Source organism: Protopterus annectens, chromosome 1.part1 (assembly GCF_019279795.1).
Source record: "Protopterus annectens isolate FY-2018-M chromosome 1.part1, PAN1.0, whole genome shotgun sequence".
NCBI classification, from domain to species: domain Eukaryota; kingdom Metazoa; phylum Chordata; order Ceratodontiformes; family Protopteridae; genus Protopterus; species Protopterus annectens.
In genome coordinates, this window is record NC_056726.1 from 1,140,409,795 (window position 1) to 1,140,436,375 (window position 26,581).

The 26,581-nt window shown below is 33.9% G+C and overlaps 1 protein-coding gene across 2 annotated transcripts in view; it reads right to left on the reverse strand.

Moving 5' to 3' along the window:
* LOC122809110 (hepatic lectin-like) overlaps positions 1–26,581 on the reverse strand; it is a 749,311-nt gene that overhangs the window by 196,504 nt on the left and 526,226 nt on the right. For both annotated transcript variants that reach the window (XM_044080365.1, XM_044080356.1), the window contains exon 5: positions 1,594–1,722. In XM_044080365.1, the coding sequence (XP_043936300.1) occupies positions 1,594–1,722 (129 nt within the window). The remainder of the gene's footprint in view (positions 1–1,593; positions 1,723–26,581) is intronic.

Consider the following 26,581-nt stretch of genomic DNA (forward strand, 5'->3'; position numbering starts at 1 on the left):
AATCATGTCATGTTGATTTGTAGTTGGTAGAGCTAAGCAACCTCTTTTTCAAATGACAAATGCCAGCAGTTATACTTTACCATTTTTATGTAGCTACCCTTTTATATGTTAGCAAGTAGTCAGACTCATGCAATTGTAATTGCATAATAAAGTTTTGTCTTAAAGAAATTAAGCAATACACCTCAAAATCAAAATAGAAATAATAATGCTCTTGCCCATGGAAACAGGAAATAAACATTTTGAACAGACACATACAATTAGATGAAAGCTGACCATCAGCTGTTTCTTTCAAAACCACTAACTGAAAAAGAAATATAATCAATCTGCCTCTGATTCTTAAGACCATTTACCAGGTGTAAAAGACAAATGGGAACATTTTATCGACATCAGCTCAGTGACACTGGCTATCAGGCTGCTTCATTTATCAGCAATCCATGTAAAGATTGTGTTTGCTGGCCTGTTTTAAAATGTTGAAGTTAGTTGTTGCACTAAACTTTTAGAGAGTGTCATATAACTTGAAGAATCTCAAGAGTTAATCTCTGTTAAAAGGGAAATATTTACTGAGTATAGACTTTTTAGACTAATCTTCATTTTTTATTTGGCCAAGCCGTCTTGGCTGCTACTTCCTGTCAGGGCAATATTTTCATGCCATATAATTTCCTTTATAGCAAAGTTGCTTAGATAACAAGCAGTCTCTGAATCCAAATAAGGTAATATGATATGTGACAGAAGGCAGCGGTCTAAAGCCCCTTCCATTGTTACATTAAACTGAAGCCCCATCTCCTTGAGTCGGTGGTAGCTGAGGGAGATGTAAAGGATCCCATGAAATTTATCAAAAATAATAGGGGAAGTTCCACAGTGTCCTGACCAAATTTCCCCATGTCAATATGGACATCCCCATGTCTCCCCTGAAATGAAGACATTGTACTAGTCAATAAAGTATAAAATAAAGACAACTAGGCTTTTGTAGTTTGTGTTTGTGTGTGTGTGTGTGTGTGTGTGTGTGTGTGTGTGTGTGTGTGTGTGTGTGTGTGAGTGATTGTGTCTGTCAAAATGTTGAAAATAGGTTCATATTTCAAACTCCTTTGGATTTTTGAAGAGGAAGAATAATTTCATGTTATGTACAGCTTGCCACATTTTATACCTCTGCTACATCTTTACTGGAAAAAACAGTTGTATTTCTTGAATAACTTTTTCACAGTTATTGTCTTTACTGCACCTTCATTGAAACAATATTGCAGGTTCTTCACAGCTTTTCACATAGGGCTTCATTACAGACTGGTTTCTCTTTGGAAATATTTAGTACACTTAGTGTGAAGCTGGCTAAATGTTCTTTGTGTTAGTGGGTAATTTAGTAATAAAGGTTTAGTGAGGAAGAGTACTGAAGTCATGTTATATTCAGTTTCTACAGAAAATACACAATTATCTTCAGCACTTCAAAATAAGTATTACTTATTTAGCTTTATTACTAAATATATTAGTAGGATAAAATAAGTTGAACTAGCCCTAAAGAATAACCTTCCAGAGTCAAATTACAGTGCTGACTAGTGATATATTCACTTTATGATGATGTAAATTCAGTCATTAACTCACTTTTCACAAATCCACTTCTGTTTTTTGGTGCAGTCATTGTCATTCCAAAGAGTCTTATCATCATCATGATGTAACTCTGCACAGTCTTCATTCTTATGAGAATCACTTGGGTTATCTTTATGCCAAAATCTGTATAAAAAGTGAACAAAAAGTGAATCTTTGAACAACCATTTGCTTATCAGAGGCAGTCATATCTAAAATAAGTGATCCCTACTTTACAGATCTCTGACATGAGTAATTGCTACAATTTTGTATATATGAAACAGAGTTATTTAATTGTTACAGTTTAAATCAAATGCTTGATCCCTTGTATATGTGAGTCAGATGGTAGATAGGGGGAATGAGGGAAGAGAATATTAATTTAAATGTGTATCATCAAACAATACTCAGAATAAATGAATCTACCTCTAAAAGATGAAGCTAAAAGACATCAAACCTACAAAATGTAAACAAACAACATTACTAAAAACACAGATTCATATTATATGTCATGTTGTCATGTAATACAAACATATGCATGCATCCAGTTTGTACTGGGGTCATATGAAACACACACACACACACACACACACACACACACACACACACACGCATACAGATACCCGCACATACTCATTGCACTTTTCATAACACTGCATGTTATTATTTAGATTTATGAGTTGAGTAAATCATCGATTTTTAATTGTAGCTGTATGAAGTGCTAGTTTTATGTGACAACTGACAGTTCTTTTTTTTTCTCAAATATTTTTTTTATTTTCAATTAAAATAATTACATAATATTTCTAAATATCATTTTAAACAACTATATACAATATTTACAATAGCCTGACTTTCAGTTATATACACTGTATGTTATTAAATATAGAATTATCAGATCAGTTATCAGAGATACAATATTGATTATTGCAGAGTGTCAAACAAACATATAACTTTCTTCCAAGGATTATTTACCAGTGGCCTGGGATAGAGTCGTAGTTCTTTGATTTTTATTTCCATCAATGCAGTTGTCTTTGGTAAAGTATAGAATTCTTCCAAGGTCAGGGGTGTATTTGAATTCCACCTTCTGGTTACGCATTTCCTAGATATAGCAAGTATTGTCCATAACAAATACATATTTGTCTTATTCAGGTAGGTACCTTCATTTACATTTAGTATAATCAATACCTTAGTTAAGGTAAAGGATTCATTAAATAAAGCTTGTAAAAAATGATTGTATTCCATTCCAATATGATTTCATTTTATTACATTCATAAAAAATATGAATCCAGTCTGCTTTACTTGACTTTTCACACTTCCAGCAAAAAACATTTGTAGTAGTACTGATCTTTTTATTTCTATCTGGTGTTAAAAATGCTCTATGTAAGTATTTCCAGTTAAATATTTTCCAGTACTGTATGTTAGAGGTGTAATTAACTGATAGTAAGATGTTGCTTTTAATTTCTTCTTTTAACTGCAATGACTGACCTTTTGTTAAGAACTGCCAGTATGATGGTTTGGGAATTGTTTTATATGTTATTAACTCTTTATATAGATTTGAAATGGAATTTTTCTTTTCACAACTATTATATATAAATTCATAAAGAAAACTTATTAGATTTGGAATATCTTTAAATGAGGACTTATTAATTAATCTGCATAAATCTTGAGTGTACATTAGAATGCTTTGTAAGGTTAACCAGTCCCGTGTTGGAATATTGTAAGCAGTTTTTATCATAGGTATATCTAAAACATTTAATTTATTTACACACTGAAACAAGCATAAGAATCCATGTTGTTCCCAGGAGGTTATTGTTTCCCTATATATTCTGTGAGTAAAGTTCTTAGTGATGGTAAATGGGGTTAAAAGGTCAAACCAAAGTTTTAGATCTATGTTTGCATTGATAAGTTTCCTAAAGGAACTGATGTAATGATTAATCAGTGTTGTTTTAGGAGGTTTTGTTATATTATATTGTATACTTATGCATAGTATGTACCAGGGTTTGTTTGATTTGTCTACTATTAAACATTTTTTAACAGATTAAATTAATTTGTTAATATAGCTGTTGTTAATTCTTTCCAGTTGGCAAAATAATTTGGGTTTATCCAGTCTACTGTAATTTTAAGCACAGATGCTTTTATATATGTTTCTATTTCTGGGAAGTCAATTCTCCTTGTTTCCAGGGTCTAATGTGATGAGTTAGAGCTACTCTATTTTTTTGGGAAGCCATAAAAATGTTATTAAACATGAGTTTATTTCTTTAAGAATGCATCTTTCAGGAATTAGCTAATGCTACATATAGTATTTTTGGCAATAAGACCATTTTTATTAATTGCAATCTGTCTTCAAACGTTAATATAATTTTGTTCCACTTTTCTATATATATTTTTATTGTTTCAATAATGTTTTTATAATTTATTAATATTGTTTCGTTTATATTTTTGCATAACACTATTCCAAAATAATTTAGCATAAGTTATTGTTTTCCTATGATGGATTTATCTGTAACTTATAGTTCTATTTTCTTATTTAAAAATAGAAATTTGGATTTTGATCTATTAAAGTATAGACCTGAAATCTTATAAAAATGTCTCCATTACTTCTTCTAGCTCTCCTAATGACTCTCTGGAGGTTGATAGGGTTAATAAAATATTATCAGAAAAAACATTATTTTAGATATGTACTTGTCATAGACTTCTATTCCTTTTATTCTTGGATTACTGCGTATTACTTCTGCAAGTATTTCTATAGCCAAAGCAAATAAAATAGGAGAAAGGGGGCATCCTTGTTTACTAACTTTCGTTATATGGATAGATTCTTAGGTGAAAGGACCTAATTTAATGTAGGCTAAGTTATTAATATATATGTTTTTTAGTAATAAGATGAAGGGAGGAGGAAATTCAAATAATGCTAAAATTTTAAATAGATATTCCCAGTTGAGGGAATCAAAGGCTTTCTAACCTGATTATAAGTGTTTCTCTACCTTCTTTATTCACATAACAGTAAGCGTCCTTTTAATATTATCATGTGTGTGCCTATTATATAAAAATCCAGTTTGATCATTATTACTTGTCTTTGAAAGTAGGGTTTTCATCCTGTTAGCTAGGATTGACATGAATATTTTGTAATCATTATTTAGCAATGATATAGGTCTGTATGAGGTGCAAAGGTCTGATGGTTTATTATCTTTTAGAACTGGTGTTATGAGAGAATATTTCCATAAGGGTGGTATTTTTGCTTCTGACTGGACTTCTAGCAAAGTTTTATGAAAAAGGGAGATTACTGTTGAAGGGAAGAGTTTATAAATGTCCATAATTATACCATCTATCCCTGGAGCTTTGTTAGATTTCCTTTCTTTTATCTTGTCAACAATTTCTTTGTAGGATATAGGTTTTTGTAGGTCTAGTTTTAAGTTTTCGGGATTTTTTTTATATTGATAAGGTTTGTATCCAAGTTTATTTGGTTGGTATCTAAATCTTCTTTTTTGAAGTGTTCCATTTAATGGAACCAAAATGCTTCAAGTATGTCTTCTATAGCTGATACTTTTTCCCTTTCTTTTCATGATATATATACTACTAATGTTATTTGCTTTAGATTGTATTTTAATTCTTGTAGATAAGTTATGTAGATATCTGGGGGAGGTGGCTAATGAGTTTATTTTTAATTTTTCCAAGGCTAGACAAGTTTTGTGTTTTATAATTTCATTATATTTTTTATTTAAGTGCTCTATTTCTTTTTTGACTTATGGAAAATTCTGATTTTTTTTAGATTTTGCTGTCAAGAGTCTGGTTTGCAAGACTAATAATTCAGATTCCCACTCTCTAAGTTTGTTTTTGTACCCGCTAAGGGTCTTACCAAATAAATATGCTTTTAATGAGTCCCAAACCATGACTCTACTGATTTCTGTTGTATTATTAATTTCAAGAAATAATTGTAGTTCTGACAACATCCAGAGTCTGAATTCTTTATTTTTTATCATATACGATGGAATTCTAGTTGACAGGATGAAAGGTTTAACCTCTGTTTGGAGCTTCATTATCAGAGAGTCGTGATCTGAGAAGGGGCATGGAACTACTGAGAAGTTGAGGATATTTGTTTGCAAATCTTGAACTATGAATAATTTGTCTATTCTGGTTTGTGTTCCAAATCTATGGTCTTTATGGGAAAATAATAAGGATTTATCATCTTTTACTTTAAAAGTGTCTATTAAATGAAATGAATCAATCTATTTTTAAGGATTTTGAAATAGTTGCTATGCGAAAAGACTTCTTGGTGGTTTCAGAAGCTTTTAAGATACAATTAAAGTCTCTTCCCAGTATAAGATTTCCTTTATAATGATTGGAAATAAAATCTAGGTGTTTTTTAACCATTCCTGCTCCAATTCCTGGGAACCAATATAGATTAGCTAAGGTCCCTATTCTGTTATTAAATTTAATTATAACAAATGCTAGTAGACTTTCTTTGTCTTCATATTTATAAATAACTTTTGGAGTGATTATGTTTTTCTTCCAGATAATTGATACTCCTTTTGTCTTTGTTTTGTAGGAGGATTGAGCTAAGACTGCATAGTCCTTAGGGTTCCAAATAAAGCTATCATTAGTCTTAAAATGCATTTCCTGGAGAAATACTACTTGTGCATTAATTAGATTTTAATATTTTAGTAAGCTTTATCTTTTATTTGCATTATTTAAGCCATTAGTATTTAATGATAAGAATGTAAAATCCATTTCAAGTTATTGTTGGAAGAAACTTTTTGCTTCTTTTTTATTTTGATCATAGTAGTTATACCATATTCTCTGATAACATTGGATGTTATCTTTATGTGTGTAAACTTGAGAGTGTAATTTAATGTTCTTTCTTCTTTAAATACAAGTAGGGTAAAATTCTGGTCAGGCTTTAAAAAGTTATTCTATAAAACATTAATTCTAAAGTATCAAATACAAGTAAATATGAATTTCCCATTAAACAGGGAATGAAAGTCATTCCTAATCCAATAGATAAAGATAGATCTATTGGATTATCACTCATACCTTTAACCAACAATATCAACTGAGCTCCATATGTTAAATTATTATATGGAGAATTTTCTTAAGAGATATGAAATTCTATATTATTCTATCAGTGTTCTATAGTATTTTATATATCAGGATGGAATGTTAGTAATGTAAACAATTATTATGTTGACTTAGAAAATATCCAATATTTAGTTGTCCTTAAGAGATCCCAAACATGTCAGATATGTCATTTTGGATAAATTAAATGCAACAGAGGAGCATAAACTAAATAAGCCAACAACAAATAGATTATTACTAAAATAATTTGACTAAAAGGACTCTACAGGAGACAGTGAGTGATTACCAGTGAAATATGAATTTACTGTAGGTGTACTGTCTTCCTTTACTTTCCCACTCTTCAGCTCACCAACTTCAACTTACACTTATGAAAAGACATGGCTTATCAGTGATATCCTGACTCTGAGTACATGCACCCTACATTCTAATGTGCAGTGCTTTTACATATTTATATATTTACAATACAGAGTCTAAGAGTGAACTATGGTCAACCTGACAATTCCCATCCTGCATAGGGCACCTCCTGCTTCCAGAATGAATAATCACATCAGGTCTAGAATGAATGTGACGGTACCTATATGGGAATCAAGACTTGCTTTATGTAAGTATTAATCAAATAGTATTTAGAACATCTTAGAGAGTTCTTGGGGCAGTTAGAATACACTTAAGCCTCTCCTCCCTTGACCAAAAACAGAGATTTCCCTTCCCTTTCTTTCCCTTGTTTTAAATCAGTACTAATAAAAGAAATTCAGCAAACATAGGTAAACAGAAATAACATTCAGTATCTGTCTTGTACATGACTCGCAATCCATTAAACAAGTCAGTGACTAACATCACTTTAGTAAACATTATAAAGACAAATTAGACATAATTTCCTAGCCCGTTAAATTTTCTTATAAAGCAAAAAGTTAACAATAAGCTATTTTAACTAAAAGTATAAAGCATTTAAATTTTTCCTTGCATGTATACATTGCTACTTATATTGTAGTGTCAATAGCTGTCTGAAATCTGTACAATACTTCACTTCTTCAAATCATTCCTTTTTCAATTCAGGTTTTGTTTTATCAAAACGGCAACAATATTTCAAGGGCACAATTAATATTTAGACTGATGTTTCAAATAAATAACTTGTCAGTTGCCAATTGAGTTACTTTAGAATGTATGGTTAGTGCAAATATAGCGTGTTGCAAAAATAATATGTATTTTTTCGTGTGCTCTAGAGATTGTCATATGCAAGTGACATATATAATGTAGCATATATAGAGCAGATAGCTTATGGATTCAGGTTGTTAAAGTAAATTATGCTTATTAATTAGGCAGGTACATTTAAATTAACAAGTAATTTGGGGACATTTCAGTTGAGTTTCCAGGAATGTGTAGTCCAATGTGAGCAATTGAGTCCACTTTTCCTCATAAACATATGTCACAATTCATTAAACTAAGCAGAGTCTAACATCTGTCTAATAATCATTATAAAGACAAAGAATAGTAATTTCCTAGCTCTTCAAACTTTCTGATATTGCAAAATGTTGACAGTAAGCTATTTTAACTGGAAGACCAAAACATTTCAATACTTCCTTGTGAATATATATTTTTACTTTTACTGTAGTGTCAAGAACTGTCTTTGAACTCTATGCATTACTTCACTTCTTTCAAGTCATTCATTTTACAGTTCAGATTATATTTTGTCAAAATGTCAATAGCATTTCAAGGGAACATTTAATATTTAAACTGATATTTTAAATGAATAGTTATCAGTTACCAAGTGAGTTTGTACAGAGTGTGAGGTAACTGCAAAGATAACATGTTGCAAAAAGTAATATGTATCTTTTCATATGCTCTAGAGACTGACAATTTCAAGTAACATATAAAATGTAACTTTTACAGTGCAGATAGCTTGTGAAATTAGCATGTTAAAGTGAGTAATACTTTTTAATCAAGCAGCTACATTTCAGTGCACATGTAGTTTGGGAACATTTCAGTTGTGTTTCCAGGAATATGTAATCCTATGAGGATAAATCAAAAAATATTTACAAATAATCCTATTATGTATTTATTTTACCTTGTTTATGTTGTTTTTCATTTTAATAAGTAAACAACATTACTTTTTCTTATTATTTGTTATCTGTGAGACTAAATGTACTTCACAGATTCACAGTGTCCTTAGAAACTGCAGCAATTGTTTACTGTTGCTATGGCAATGCAAATAGAATGTGAAGAAAGCTTCACTTCTCTTAACCAACAGTACATTTTCCCTCCTTTTCTTTTTTTATGTATTTGTTAATACTAAAAGGAAATAATTCAAAGGACATATGTACATGAATGGAACATTTCAGAGTTAATCACGAACATGGCCCAAATCCCAATAAGCATAACAGTGACTAGCATTAATCTAATAAATATTGTAATAGCAATTAATTAAGTTTACTATTCCAATTAGTCTACCTTAAAACTAGATTTTAGACTTATTTATCTAAATATAGATAGTGAGTTATTAAATATATACAGACTATATTAATATAGTAAATAGGAGAGACTTTAGAAAGGGAGACACGATGCAGTTAAAATAAATAATGAGAAAAGAGAGACGAGAGAAAGAAAAGAGAAAATTAAGAGAAAATACACATATACTATGCATGTTGATTTACAGTATAAATATTTTATGTGCTATATAACCCTCCTTCTGTGAAAGAAAAGTACCATGTTTTATATACCTGAGGTAATGTGAAAACTCTCATGTGTCATCTATTTTCAAAAAATATATAGATAAAGACTCCAGTAGTTAGTTACCTTTGTTTTAAAATTCCAAGCAGTAAAACTGGTCCTTTAAAGTAATGTTAAAACAATTCATATCATAGTAGATGCTTTGAGAGATCTGGCTGTAACAGTATCAGTCTTTTGCTTCTTCTTTTTGACATCTGTCCAGACATTTGTTGCTTTTGTTCTCTTGAGAGAAGGTGACTTCCAATCCATATCTTCTGGTAAAGTAAGCACATTATTAGTTTTAATAAATGAAGAGGCTTCCTCTAAGTTAGTAAAAGTCTTCATCTTGTTGGCATGCAGTATTCTTATCTTAACTGGATATACAAGTTGTGCCTTGATGTTATTTTGTTTCAGAAACATTATCATTGGCCACACTTTTTTCCTTTGTTCCATTATTCTAGATGAACAGTCGTTAGCAAATCTTATCATTCTCAGTTTATATTTTAGAAGTGCCTTCCTCCAAGCAGATCTTAAAATCAGCTCCTTCTCCAAGTATGAAAGAAATTTGATAATTATTGACCTAGGAGGAGAGTTTGAGTTAGTGGCAGGTTTCCCAAGAGCTCTGTGTGCCCTTTCAATGCCAAAGGAAAGTCCTTCTTTTAAATTTAAAATGTCAGGGATCCAGCTTGATAAAAAGGAAATAATATCCTCACCCTCTGTGTTTTCAGGTAATCTGAAAATCCTGATGTTATTTCTCCTCTCCCTATTTTCCAAGTCATCTACTTTATTAACCAACCAAGTGTTTATTTAAGAAGCAGTTCTTTCTGTGTTTCCTCTTCCTTAAGTCTGCTTTATAAGTCATTTAGAGAAACCTCTGTTCCTTGAGGGTGTCAGTCTGTTTTTGACTGCTTGTTTTAAGATTTCCTAGGTTCTCTTTAAAATCATCCATCTTCAAAGAAAACTCCTGCAGGGTAGATACCATCTGTTGTAGTTCCTTCTTTAAGGCAGCATCCTGGTGAGAATTCTTTGAGTTGTTCATTTTAACAAGTGAATATATCTCCAAGCTTTTTGACAGGAAATTATTTGTAAAATTTCACCAAAGTTTCTAATTATGTAAATTAGTCATTTATCTATAAGATTTTATACTTTGAAGAAAAAAAAGAATATTTTCCTGTCTTATTTAACTAGTTATATGGAGCTCTAAAATGCTGCTGCTTTCAGTTAGCCATTCAGGCTCCACCCCTTCTAACTGACAGTTCTTTTGACAAGAATTAATAGCGGGGGGAGGGTGTTTCCAAGATGGCTGACTGAGAGCAACAACTGGTGAAAGCTCTGTGACTGAAAACTTTCTCTGACAGAAAATATAATCAACAATTTAAAATGTGTAGATACTTGTTAGCTAATTTTATTCACTAATAGTCAGAGAAAAGACTTATAACTTCAAGTTCTTCAAAGGCCATATTTTTTCTGTTAGAATGTCAGCAGCTTGGTTAACAGAGAACATTTTTTATTATACATATATATTTTTTATGAATTAAGGCACACAGGCTTGTTAATAATTGTTTCATATACTCCTTGTTTTTCATATATATATATATTTTTCATATATATATATATATATATATATATATATATATATTTTTTTTTTTTTTATATATATATATATATATTTTTTTATATATTTTTTTCATTTTTATTTTTATTTTATTTTTGGATTACCCAAATGTGTTCAATTCAACAAGTGGCTATGAATGTAAGGTTATAAAGTTTGAATTGCACCTATTCACATGGAAACATTTCATGTTTTATTTTATTTTATTTTATTTTAAGTTACAGAATTGTAATTATGACAGGTCACATGATGGAGGAAGGGTTATTTAAGCTCACCAATGGCTTTTTGGATTTTTGTTCTGAAGAAGCCAGGGATTGAACCTAGGGGAAAGCGCTTAACTTGTTACTAATTTTCCTGTTCACTGTGCTGATTTTAACTAGTGGAATAAACTACGTGGATTTTTACTTTGCTGACTGACTTCGTGGAAATTTATTTACATCCTCCTTGGAGAGTGTTCATTGGTATCACTGGTCACACTACTGGTTTTTGCCTTTTGTGTGTTTTTTGGTTAACAGAGAACATGATTCAACATGAGTCACTCAAGAAATCATGCTCGGGATTCTTGTGTTAAAAAAGACCCATAGGCAGTAATGTCTAGTATGCAGGATGCATTGCTTAAAATAGACAAACTGGATATTAAACTACAAAGTTTCAAAGAAGAGAGCAGAAGGAAGACAAAATATTTATAGATTTGTATGATGCAACAAAGTGCACAAATCAGCAATATGGAAACAGCTTTAAATGATCATGAAAGAAGAATAACTGAAGGTGAGTCTCAGACTGAATTTCTTTTAAAACAAAATAACTGGCTAATAGTTTCATATGTGAATGCTTGGCTAACTGCCCTGATTTCCTGAGATCAGAATTAAATCCAGTACCTTGTGTCTATGATGTGGCAATTTTAACCATTATGCTAAACCTCTTAGAAAAAGTGGATGATTCAGAAAATAGACTGAGATGAAATAACATTAAAATTGATGGCATACCAGAAAAGTATGGGGGATGCAATATAATAAACTGGCTACATATAGCACTGAATCTACCTGAAACTTTATCTTTTTGGAATTGAAAGGCCACATAGATCTCTGAGAGCACCTTCGAAGAATGAAAACTCACCACCAGGTTCAATTATAGTTAAGTTTATATCTAGCTCAGAAAAAGATCAAATATTAAAAACAGCATGGTCCAGCCCACCTACTAAAATAAGTGAACATGTAGTCATATTTGACAATGATTATTCCAGTAAAGTAATGAGGAAAAGAAAATCCTGTTTACCACTGATCACGGAATTTAAAAGAACAATATTAAAGCCACTTTGGTGTTTCCTGCAAAGGTCAAATTATTTAGTTCTGAAGAAACTAAGTATTTAACACACTGGAGGAGGCATCCATTTTTGTTAACAACAATAACATCCTTAATAGTACTGAAGAAAGGGTGTGGAACAGTATATCTCTCAAGAGAAAGTCTGAGCTGAATTCCTGGAAAACAGTTTCTAAAATAAAAAATCTTAAAAATAAGGGACTTTCATTTTCTGAGTATATGACGTTTATATTCTGAAAAAATATATTTACTCCTTAAAAGGTTTATACTTACCTTTAAGCTTCAAAATATATGTAAGTATGTATTTCATGTATGTATTCTCAGATGGGGTAAATGGCTAGGCTTAAAATGGCCCACAAATGTAGTTAGCCTAGTACTAACCTATGAACCTATGAACCTATTTATATTTTAAGCTAAAACATTTTCATGATGAGGAATTGAAATGATTATTTTTACTGTTTTACTATATTTGCAGAGAAAGACTTAATATATTTCATAAACTTATGTGTACTTCTAAATGTTAAACAAATACTTTCTGTAAGAGAATGCCATTACATTTTAAACAATAGAATTTGTAACTTTAAGACTATATAAGTTAAGAATGTTATTTTTATTTGTTCATCTTTGTTTAGTATGTGAGTATGTGCATTGCTAGGTTAACTGAATACCAGATGTAAGTAATATGCTAATTAGACGTGTTAAAGTGATGGTGATTTTTTTTCCTTTGGTCTTGTGTCACACATTCATTTCAGAGATCATTTATAAAGCAAGTAATACTTAAAGAAACCTTGGGAACAAAACAAATTTTCCATTTGTGTCATTATGCTGGCTTCTTCCAAGCTTCAGCTGTTCTGAAGAAAACCTAGGTCAAAGTTCATCACTGATGTCTGTAAAACAGAAAGGAACTTTTTTCAAGTATATACGTGAGAAATCTACTCAAACTAATATATTTTTTGTTTTTTTTTCTTGGAAGTGATGAGTTGCAAAACAAAAGCAATATTAATGTTTTATACTGAGCTGTTGCTCGCATATAATTTGTTTACATTTTGCTGAATGTTAATAGCTTATGTTGTAGTATTGACTCTCCCAATGCATATTAATGCTAAAAAGTAAAGTTAAATGTTTGCCACTGATTAGAACAACTTAAAAGAACTACAAAGAATGAGAAACTTACAGAGGAAATTAGCAACTAATGTGTGCTGTGAGTTGTCATTTTCACATGATGTAATCAAATGCTGATGTCAGGGTATGAAGGTTAGATCAGAAAAGCAGTTCACATGGCTAAAAACGCACATTCAAATTAAATAAACAGCATTGCTTCTATATAGTAAGATTGTTTGTAATAACATATTTCATGAGTAGAAATCTTATGAAAAATATGCAAATCCACAATGAAGTAAATCTTTAATATTTAAGATTAATAAAAGAGCAGTATCTGTAAGATAAGAAATATATACACATACTATAATCTTTAATAGAGAACTGGTTATTAAATAATTCTTTGATGTGAGATTTTCAAAATATAATATAGAATGTTGTGTCTTTCGGCTTTTCCCGATTAGGGGTCGCCACAGCGGAACTCCGGTCCGCTAATGATTGGTAGTTGATTTTTACATGCTGAGTTACCAGCCATGACGCACAACCTTGAACGAAGGTATGCCCATTCACGCATATCTCCACGCAGAAGACGCTCTAGCTGAGAATCAAACCGGACAGCATCTGACTGTGAGCGACAATGCTACCGCAGCACCACCACCGAGGATAAAATATAATATAGAATAAGATTGAATAGACAATTTTCTTATAAGCAGTTTATTATTTAAATGTATTTTTCTGTCTTATTTTCTGAGTAAAATATAATATAGAATAATATAGAATATTACTCAGAAAATAAGACAGAAAAATACATTTAAATAATAAACTGCTTATAAGAAAATTGTCTATTGCATATTCCTGCATATGCCAGAAATGTAAATGTACAACAGCTCATATAATTTACATAGAAAATCATATAAAATATTTGAAAATAATCTGAAAGCTGAAATTTGAAGCTCAGTCATGTGAACTTTGAAGCTTTTACATGTTGTAGGTTATTAGATTCAATAAGACTATCGTAAATAACTAATTTCATAAGTCAAAGCTAAAATTTGAGTGTTATACTACTGAATCACTCCAAATTTTTGATCAAAGGTAAAGTACATTTTTCAATATGTTTGAACCCATGAAGGAAGAATGAGATTTGAATTAAGTACATTGTAATTTTTGAAGACAATATAGACCTCAAACATGTATATATTTTGAATCCATGGAAATAGCAAGACATTCTCTTCTACCTCAGTAATGTATATATTTTTATGAAGTAGTTTAATAAGATAAAGATTTTTTAAATATTTTGATGTTTGTCATGTTAAGAGTGTTATACAATCTTAAGATACAGGCACTTGTACTTTAAAAAAATAATTCAGAGATTTTGTTAGCTGTATAAAATATGTGTATATCTTTTAGCATTATAAATATGTATGTGCATTGATTTCCCTTTTGTATTAGAATTTAATATGATGAGATTACCTGTTGCCTATATGTTTACAGATATCTTTATCTCTTCAGGTCCCACTCTTTTATGCTTATTTAGAGATTTAGTTATAATATTGTTGAATGAGCTAATAATTAAGAATATTTAATGGATAATTTAAACTATCTACATAAATAGACATACAGTGCACCATTTGTTGGATTATTTAATATTTGTGATTAACAAAATATGATAATTAAACTTTTCTGTAGTAATGGGATAGTTTTATAAGGCAAATTATATAACTAAATTAATATAGTCTCATTATTTTTACTTATATATAATAATGTATTTATTATTTTAAGTCACAGTAGCTTTTGGGTAGCTTTTTGATAAATGTTTAGGTATTGGTAATTAGCAAGATAGTATAGCAGTTTGTCTATTCGATAGGCAAACTAGAAACTTTGGTAGGTTTTCTTTTATTACCAATATATACAGTTATAGTTACAGACTTGATTTTGTTTTTATTTACAAATATTAGTAGTTTAGTTTATAGAAAGGAAGAATTCAAAAAATGTGGAATGTTATGATAGAGCTGGAGGAATGCATTAGATTCTTATATATAATTAAATTCATATGGTGGATAAATGTGTCATATTATCTTTTAAAAAGAAATCTTTTTAAATACACAATCTGGATAGTTTTAGTCTATTTCTGGGGATTCAATTAACTTGGTGTAGGCTTCAGGGTAAGCCTGCATGGAGTTTACATGTTTGTGCGATGAGCGCCAGTGCTAATTACATATTTATGCCATGCATCAGTCTTACAAAAATAGAAATGCAGTTTCTTGGCCAGCAACAATGTTGGTGGCCAGGAACTGATGTAAAGGAGCAGAAACAGCTGCACACATGTAAACCCATTTAAATATGGGCAAATTAGTTCTGTGGGATTGCTAAAACAGCCACATTGACTACTAGGGTTTAATGTGAGGTAATGAATACAGTTCTAAACTTTTATAGGACAGTGTAGTCAGTACAGAATCATGAGCAAACCTGTTATGCACATACCTTGTAAACTCTTAGAGCAAAAAATGTGGACAAAGCCATAAATAAAAGACAGACAAAGGGCCAGAAATAGGGACTTTCTTTTTAAATATTTGCTCTTAAAACATTATAAAGTCGATAGAATAACAAGTTTTGCATTAGGGTGAATTATCTGAAGGATATGAAGTTTAAAACACAAATGAAAATTGTATCCTGGTAACAATGATTGCTTTAATTGTTTTAAGAAACTGAGTACATTCTCACCTAGCCTGAAACCTATTTTAAAAGTGTTTATTAGTTTATGCAAAGATGATATCAGACAAAATTTTGATGATAGACATGACCTCTCTTTTTATAATCTTAGTTTAAGAAATATAAAGCCCTGGGTCACCTATTAGAGCTTCACATTTAGACATATGTCCTGCCAACAAAGGTGGTGGGATACAATGCACAGAGTGTGAAGGGTTTTATATAGGTAAAAACTAACCGCATACTCAGGGAAAGGGTGCTGGAACACTTTAATGATGTTAGGAATATAAAAGTTAATATTGGTATAGCCCAACACATTTCAGAAAGAAGTCATGATCATTCTTTTAAATTTTTAGTTTTAGATTTGATGAAGGATAGTGTTAGGGAAGGTGTTATAAGTAACAGAACTAAATGTTGTGAACTGCGATAGATTGTTGATTTTAGAGTGAATTTTGCTTGAAGTCTTAATAATCATGTTTCTTTAAAACCTGTCCTGAAGAAGAGAGGTTTAAATCAATGATTTTATTGGTTTTACATTTATGTGTCTTGTTCTGTGTGTTTTGTTTGATGAGTATGTATTTAAATACTGTGTTGAATTGTTTCAGTACAGATTTTGTTGATGATCTGAAGAAGCCAGACATCAGTGAAAGTGCTTATCATTTTTATCATTTTTTTCTATTTCTTATCAACTAGGTTATTAAAGTATTTCAGCCAGTATGGATATCTGCTTTGTTTCTATTTTATTTTGTTTTTTATTTTTTGCTTTTATATTTGGAATCTGTCCCTGTTCCTCCATCCATCTTTTTCATTTACTTTACTTCTTGTGTTATTTGTTGGAGGACCATGGCCGAAGGAATGGATTATGAACTTGTCTATAACTCTGATACTGTCCATCATGGTTATCATGTTAATTTGGACAAATTCACACAGCTTTTAAAGGTAGAGGCCAATCTTTTTTTTATGCCTTCCTGTGGATAATGATTTAAATATAAACACTGCTGCTGATCCTGTTTCTATGGAGGCATTGTTTACCTACTGAGACAATTTGAGGATAAATTGTTTAAGTTTAAACATCTGCAATGGCAGCGGCTTTGTTTGGAAGATGTTCTTCATTAAAAAGTTTTACCTAGAGGCTTACAAAGTCTCAAAATACCAACATGTGATGAAAGCCTCCAAGAACTTTTAAAATGTTGGCAGATGCTTAATTTACAATTTAGTTTTGATTACATGTGCCTGCTTATTGATTATTTTTATCCAGTTGAAACTGCACTTTTGGGTGAGATTGTAACCTTACAAATCTGAATCAAAAAGAACTTTAAAAGTGATATCTAAAAAGGGCACATAGAAAAGATGTTTAATAGTGCTGTTATGTTTGAGCTATGACTGATAGAATGAAAAGAGAAATAAATTACAGCAGGATATTTGTGATTTCAAGCAAGGGAGTATTTTCTTGGCCACAGATTTCATATCCTTTAAACGGATCTTCTATTTCAACTGGAAGATGAGCTTGGACAATAGTTGAAGCCTCTAGTGCTTTCAATCCAATCAGGACAGTTGTGCCTACTGGTAATGATGTTAGCACTGTTGGCTCCATTGACAATGCAGTTAGTTCAGGCTTACAAATTATGGAAACAGCAGCTATTCTTAGGGAAAATAGAGCTGCAGGAAATGTTGTTGTAAATAATCAGGCAATTTCTAATTTGTTGAGTAATGATTTTATTGATCATGGCTCCTATGAATCTTTGAATATGAACATAGTTATTTTAAATGATGGAAGGGTGTCTACCACAGATGCTAATAGATCTGCGTATACGATTGGTACCAACCTACCTATTACTTTTAAAGGTTCTCGTTGTAGAGACCATATTGTTTTAGCTGAGCCATTACCCATTCACAAGGAATCCAGGAAGGGCTAGTCTTGGAGCAGGGTGAGGAAAGGGCACAAAGGATCAGGCAGTCTACTAGAGATTAATTTACTCAACAAGGGGCTATCTTATATTCCAGCTACAAAGACTGATGTCACTGAAACCTTCATAGACTAAAAACTGTTTGCTAGGAATGTCATGATTGGTTTAATGTATTCTGGTAACAATGATTGTTTTGATTGTTTTAAGAAACCGAGTACACTCTCACCTGACCTGAAACCTATTTTAGAAGTATTTATTTATTTATGCGAAGATGATCAGACAAACTTTAGATGGAAGACATGACCTCTCTTTTCATAATCTTAGTTTCAAGGAATGTAAAGCCCTGGTTCAGCTAATTAGAGCTTTACATTTAGAGATACATCCTGCCGACAAAGGTGGTGGGATAATGGTTATGGATAAATCCGTAAACCATGCTAAAATGTTGAATTTGCTAGAGGATGATAGAACATATATATGTTTGCAGAAGTTTCAAATAACTGGTCTGATCAATAGAGTGAATTTTTACTTGTATGATTTACTTATGATCAATTTGATTAATCTTGAATTGTTCGATTATTTTTCGATTGATCATCCTGTGATCCCCACTATATGTGGGTTGCCTAAGGTACTTGCTGACCCTCTCTTACGGCCTATCATTTTGGATGTGGATGGGTCCCTCAGACACTTTCTATGTATGTAGAGAAACAGTTGAGACTGGTTTTAGATACTGTTGATACTGTACTTAGAGATGCTAAACAGTTCTTTAGTGAATTATATTCCTGGTCTAAGAATGTTGTTTTTAATGATGCTGTATTGTTTGCTAGATTGCATATAAGCTCACTTTATACTGTAATCTCCAATGATTTAGGTATTGAAAATGTTAGATCTTTTTGTAACTAACCAAAGCACTTTTCCAACACTAAAATGATATTAGTATGTATGTTACTTAAGCTTATTTTAGAGAACAACATTTTTGTTTTTAGAACTGAATATTCTTTGCAAAAAGTTGGGGTAGCTGTGGGCACAGCTTGTGCTAATTCATATGCTAATGTTTTACTGGTGCATTGGGAGACACAGGTAGTTCTTAGTGAGAATTGGTTTACATTGCATATTCTTTTTTGCAAACATTTTTTGACGATGTTTTTTCTGGTATGGAAAGGGTCACAGCATGATTTATTTGAATTTGTCACATTTTTACATGGCACTACATCTTATCTTAAATTTAGTGTTCATTTGTGTTGACTCACAAGAAGTTTAAAAAGTATTAGTCAACAATTGGAAGGTCATTCTAGAGAACAGTGATTTAGTGAGAGTATTGGGAGATCACCCTTCTTTCATTTATAAAAAAGTTGTTGGTATTAATTCTTTGTTAGAATTTGGTGAATCATCTCATTTTACTGTTACTGGTGGTTCAAGGGGGACATATCCCTGTTATAATTATAAACAGTGTAGATTCACTGATTCTTCACAAAGCATTTATTTTGACCATCTTAAAAAAATATTTATAGTAAGGGTAGGTTTAATTGTAAAAGTTCAGGAATAGTTTATTTAGATTCCTGCATGAACTGTAAACATTTTTATGTAGGAAAAACTACTAGAACCCTGTATAAAAGGATTTATGAACATCAGTTGGCTATAAAGAAAAAGGATTTTACTAATGCTTTAGCAAAGCAAGCTGATGAGTGTAGGGACTTTAGGAAATTCTGTTTCTTTTAGACTTTGTAAACCAGGTGCCCTATATAGCAGACTTTAACACTGCCTTGGAAATCAAAGAGTTAAAATGGCAAGTGTTTTTAAATGCAGAAAGGGCTCCGGGACTGAATGGGACATTAAATATTAAATGTGTGTTGAAAATAGATATTGTAATTAATTCTATGAAGATATTTTTAGGGTTTTTTTTACAACTCTTTTATAAACTTGTCATATGTTTTACATTTCTTATAGACATTTTTAAACTGTGTTTTTCTTTAATTCTTTTTAATTGAGAGTTTGATTGGTATTGACTGCTCATTGGATGAATAATTAATATATTCAGTTTAAATAATCTGGAATAATGTTTGTCATCTGTTCTGATGAACGTTGTGGTATTTAATGAGTAAACATGCTTAATATACATTGGCTTTAGTGGTTTTTGAGTCCCTCCAGCACGTTTTCATTTTTTACAATATATTTGTATTGCACTATATGTGGAGCTTTTCTCCCTGGGCCTCCTCTGAAAATGAGTTCTGCAGACCCAGTTGGACCACCACAGTAAACTAATGTCAAATAAAAAAAACATAAGTAAATAAATAAAATCCCATCCAAAGGCATTAAAAAACACAAGAAAAGGGAATGTAGTTGTAGTCACTGAACACATATTTACTCAAAGTCATGTGTGCCCTGCACCCATGTACTTGAAAATGCCAACTACAATACAGAAATAAAGAGCACAACTACATTGCCACATGTGTTAAAGTTTAACACTGACACCAAACTTTGAAATTGTCTGATACTTGACTTACTGTGAGCATCAGTCCATCACAATATGCACAGTCATATATCAACACTTGCGTTCATGCTGTTTACAAAATGTGTGTGTGTGTGTGTGTGTGTGTGTGTGTGTGTGTGTGTGTATTTGTGTGTGTGTATGCATGTGACTGTGTGCGTTATGTACACAACATACTGAGAAACAGGAACATGTATGTTCTGCAACATGTGTTCATGGTAGCTTATTGCATACATCTTAAGAAGCTGTACTCTAAAGTATTTGTGAACACTGCAAACACAAAAGCAAATCCAAAGTACACACTATGCACACTAGTCTCATAACAGATGATGTTACCTGCAAAATAAAATGATTATGTCAACCTCTATAAAGACCATTATGACAAGCAAATCAGACTTCAGTGATGGCACAAATGCTAACTACTGTGTTCTTCAGTCTGAATAAATAGTTAGTCAGAGGATCAGACTGTACAACAGGCAAATTATGTGTGTGCCTGCATGTGTAACTATGTATGTGCATAGTCAAAAGAGCATGACTCCGTATCCTAATATCAGCACTCAAGTCTCATGGAGAACAAAGTTTTACAGACATACATGACTACACAGCAAGTTCATAAAGCCCTCCCAACATCTTCTCCCCAACATACACTGATGATGCCATCTGCTACAAAGTGTTCTGCAACAGTATAAAAGTTAGACTTGTGCAGTGGTGCTTGTTCATAGGTTCATAGGTTGGTACTAGGTTATCGGCCCTAAGGCCTATGCAAGCCTAGCCACAACAATTCCCTGGAAATTTCTTCCCACAATATTTACTTCTCTGGGCCGCTGTCTAGCAGGGTGACTGACATGATCCCCGGGGTGAATTTCCTATCTCCCATCCAATCATCAAGGTTCCTTTTGAAGAGGGCCAATGAGGCGCTCTGCTTGACATGTATGGGCAGTTTATTCCTGCATATGGGGAGTCTCTGGGTCAGGAACCTATCCCTCCAGCATGGTTTGTTCATTGTGATGATAAGGTTTAGATCCCTGGAGTGTGTGGCTCTGAGGGATTGGGATTTCTTTAAGTGGAGCATGTCCAACAGCTCAGGGTTTGACATGGCCTTGTATGTTAAGCAGAGATTGCCTCTGAGTAGATGATATTCCACAGAGTATAGCTGGAGTTTTTTTTAGATGGTCAGCATATGGCATCTGCTTTAGGCCTGTGATTCTTTTAATGAGGTATTTCTGTGGCCTTTCCAGCTGTTGCAGATGTCTTGTGAGGTACATACCAAATGGGGCATTATACTCTATAATGGGACTAATGAGGGATGTGTACAGTGGGACAATGACCTCTTTTTTCTGGCTGAAAAACCCTTAGTGATGAGGTGTGCCACATAGAAGGATTTTCTGACTGTTGTGACAATGTGGTTATCGAAAGTGAGACCACTGTCCACTTGTGTCCCTAAGTCTCTCATCACACTTTCGATGTTTAGTGTCCTGCCACCTATGTGGTAGTTCATGGGTACATGTTTTTTTCCAAAGGGGATAACTATACATTTCTTGGCATTAAGCTTGAGCCCATGGCTCTGGCCCCAGGCATCTGTTTCTGTAAGGCCCTTTTGTAGAATATCCACATCATTTGGGGATTAAATAATGGCTCCAGTTTGCAGTCATCTGCAAACTTTGTTAGCCAGAGTCCCTTAGTGTTGGCCTGTACTTCAGAGAAGTAGATGCCAAACAAGAGTAGTCCCAGGACTGAACCCTGAGGTACTCCACTTGTCACTTGTCTGGAGCTGGATTTGGAGTTGGCTACTTTTACAGTGTGGGTTCTGTCAGTAAGCCAGTTGGCAACCCATTGAGTGATGTAGGGATTTATGCCCAGCTTAGTAAGTTTATCTATGATTCCAGAATGGGGGATAGTGTCGAAGGCCTTGTTGAGGTCCAGATAGGCTGTGTTACCCTCATCCACAGCTCTGGAGACCGATTTGAAGAAGTCAATCAGATTCAGGAGACAAAATCGGCCCTTCACAAACCCAAACTGGGTGGGATCCAGTGTTTTAAGGTTGCCAATGTCTTTGTTTATAAGGTCCATGATAATGCATTCCATGCCCTTGCAGATCAGGCTTGTCAGGCTGATGGGACGGTAGTTCCCGGGATCCAAGGCGGATCCTCCCTTGTGGAGCGGGATAACTGTAGCTGTGCACCACTCAGTGGGCATGAAGCCTGAGGTGAGGCTATGATTAAACATGACACTTAGGTGGGGTGCCAGTTCATTTTGTAGTTCATGTAGTACACAGCCTGGGATGTCATCTGGTCCCATGGATGATGTATTCTTAGCTTTGGAGAGTGCTGTTTCTACCTGTGTGGCTGTGATTATCAGAATTTGGCAATCTATTGGCATTGAGATGGGCCCTTTAGGGGGTGAGAGGGGGGTGAAGTTGGCACTAAATCGATCTACCAGGATATTGGCAATATCCTTGGGATCAGTATATTTAATACCATTCTGTTGTAGCTCAGAGCAGATCTGAGCATTGCCATTTAGATTCTTGACATAACTATAGAATGCCTTGTGGTTGTCTTTGGAATCTTTGGCAATTTTATTTTCATAACTAGCTTTTGAGGATTTTATGAGGGATTTCAGCTTCTTACTGAGGCTGGTGTGGGAGTTTTTTGCATCCTGGGATTTTTCTCTTTTCTGCAACAGTTTCTTCCTTCTGTTGTATAGTTTGTTTATAGCAGGGGACCACCAGATTGGCTTTCTCTTTTTGGAGAAGTGCATCTTGGTTCTATTTGGAATGGCACGATTCATGCACAAGTGGATGTGCTCGTACAGTGCCTTAGTGTAGGATTCTGCAGTCGAACTTCCAGATCCCGTCTGCATGGGTGTTGTGAAGTTTGTCACTTCTGACTTCAGTAGCATGAAGTTGGCTTTGGAGAAGTTTTTTAAGAAGGTTTCCTTACCGGGGGGGGGGGTTTGGATGTGGATGTCAAGGGTGATTTGCTTATGGTCAGACCTGACCAATGAGGGGGTGACCACTGGTGTGGAGCATGTATCTCCCATGTTGGTAATGACCAGGTCTAGGATACTGGAGCCCCTGGTGGGACAATGGATTAGTTGATCCAGGGCACTGGAATTTATGAATTCTAAGAACCGTTGGGAAAAGGAGTTGGTACCCGAGTAGTTTTCCCAATTAATGGCAGGGTAGTTGAAATCACCCAGTATTAGGGTGTTTGGTTGTATCTTAATATTTTCCAGTATGTTTAGGAAGGTGTAGTGAGAGTCTTGGGGTATGGTGGGGGATCTGTAGCAAGCTACAATTTGGATTGCAGTCTTACCTAGTGTTAGTTGCACCTGGAGAACTTCAGATGCATTGTGTTGGGCAACTAGCCTGGAGGTGTGAATATCCTTGGTGAATATGGACACTCCTCCACCTTCAGTGTTTCTGTCTTGGTTTTGTGGCCGAAGCGTGTGGTAAGAATTGTAGCCTGGTATTGCAGGGGTGCTCTCTGGAGCCTTGAACCAGGTCTTAGTCACTGCACAGATATCAATGTTCTCCATTTTTAGAAGTGCCTCGAGAGAGTGCATTTTGAGGTTTAGACTTCTAGCATTGAGTAGCATTACCTTCAGATTTTGCATGCTTATATCTGTTACGGTGGTGGTTTTATCCTTTGAACCTTGCCTAAAAAAGGCACTATAGGGGTGGCAAGAGCTTTAGCCAGTAACCTGAATCCCAGGGGTGACAGGTGCAGACCATCTCTGGCAAAGCATCGTGGTTTGTCGATCATGTCTTCCCAGGCAGACAAATACTGGATCCCCTTTGAATGACACCAGAAGCTTAGCCAATTGTTGAAGTCAATCATTTTGTCCTTATACTGTGGTATCACTCTGGGTGAAGGCAGGAAGCTACTCAGGGCTAGGGTCATACCTGCCTGGGTCACATGATCCAAGAGCTCTTCCATGTCTCTTTTCATGTAGTCAGAGAGGTACGTCTCAAGTCATTCACTCCAGCATGGACAATGACAGAGTCGTATTTGTACTTGTTGTGGAGTGACTTGAGTGCATGCATTATGTGGCGGATCCTGGCATCCAACAGGCAGCTGACTATAATTTTCTCCTTGTTCAGCCTGGTGAGTGGGACATCAGTGTGCCTGACTATAGAGTCACCTATGACTAAAGTGTTTGGTACATTTCCTTGCCTTAGGGGATGTTGTTGGGTGGCACACTGGTGTTGTGAGCTATGTGTCACTTTGGTTGTGACTGGTGTTTGTTTGCGTTTCGGCTTTGGAGGTCCTTGTTGCTTAGGCAGGTTAGTGTTAAGGGCCTCCGCATATGTATGTTTAGTGTTACTATGTGTGGGTGTTGATGGTGTCGGTTTTGAAGGGCTATGAGTTGCTAGAGGTGTAATGCAGGTGTTAGCCTTCTCCTCTTGACTGTCTAGCACAATCTTGACTGGAGAGAGCTTTGCTTCCAGTTTGGCTATGTAGGTGCATCTCTCGCAGGTTGTAGTGTTGGGTGGTAGGAGGTGAGGATTGTCTGTGTACATGAGGCAGTTGCCACATTGCCCCAGTATGCCCAGATTCACCAGGTGGACAGGAGAAATCACCGGAAGCTGACCCTTGGACATGCCTGTTTAGGTGCTTTTTTGTAAAGTTTAAGAGCTGTTTTCCCTTACCTTTGCAAGGTACTTTGCAATTATAGGCAGTTTAGTGCTATGATTAATTTCTCCTTATTGACAAGGAGAGCTGAGTGCTTGTTTCAGTTTCAGGCTTCCTAGTGCTTTCCAGCAGGTTCTAGAACAAGTGCTAATCACAGGGGTTCAGGTTTTAGTACTACTACTGAGAAACCAGCTAGTTTTAAGGGAAAATTTGAAGAGCAGACTTTCTGGCACCTGGAATAGTTTAACTGTAGCCTCGTAGTGCTGCATGATGTGAAAAATGTGCAAACACATGCGTTTTAAGCCAGAAAGTTGAAAGGGATAGAAATCAGCCCAAAAAGGCTAATAAAATTACAATTTCAGAGACTGAAACCACTCCTCTAGCGTTAGATAGACAGTACAATGCTCACCAGTTCCACTGGTAGGCAGTAGGATTTCCCTCTACCACAGCAAGGTCTGGATAGCTCTGAGCACAGAAAATAAAGTCCTGAGACAAGCAAAGCCTGGGATATGGACTGGCTAGAAAAGGTGGGAAATGAGCAAACAAGATAGTATACATATATTTTTTGTTGAAACAGGCTAAACAATGCAATAATACAGTAAATAAAGACAGAAAAGGCTAACACACTTGAGTGTGTAGTTCTAAACAGTAAATGCAATTAAAACTCTACAAAATTAGCAGTTTAAAACTTTTTTAAATGAAGCAAGGCAAGTGCACAACTGAAAAACGATTTAAGAGGCAGTAACACAGCAGAATAAGTAGCTAGTCTACATATACAGAGAAGTCTATATATACAGAAAAGCAGCTAAAACACACAAACACTTCAGATGCAGTGCAACCTAGAGCACTTGAGTTGTAGCAATATTAAGGCAATTACAGTTATAATAAATGCTCTAAAATATACTCTATATTTCCAAAATGTTTGAGAAGCACAGTCAGAACATAAGGAAATTCAGGCAAAAAAAAAGTTTTTTTTGAAAGGGAAAAAGGAGAAACAGAAGGCCTTATCAAATGTTCTCTCTGTATTAGGTAGAATGGGCTAATGACACTAGACTGGGAGGAGTGTCCCAGATCAGATTTACAGTAGAGGTGGGCAACTGCAAAGCCACGAAGTATAACAGCAAGACACCAACAGGGAAGGTGGGGTGAGGCCACTAAAGCTATTAGCCTACAAAGCACTACAGAAAGCCACAAAATGAAAGTTTTTAAACAGATAAAGATTTGTAAAGATACAGAATGCTTTTAACTGCAAACAAATCAGTTACCCGTGCAGATTACAATAAAAGTGCTATATATAAATTGGTAGAAACAATAAACTTTATAAATAATCAAAAAAAAAACAGGATACTTATATATGTCAGCTAAGAGTTGGAGTCAACACCTCTCATCCACTCTGCTCAGTGTGTATAAACAGAAAATCTCTCAAAGTTAGGGCTTAAATACCAGAAGAACAACTTTTTTACAAAAACACAAA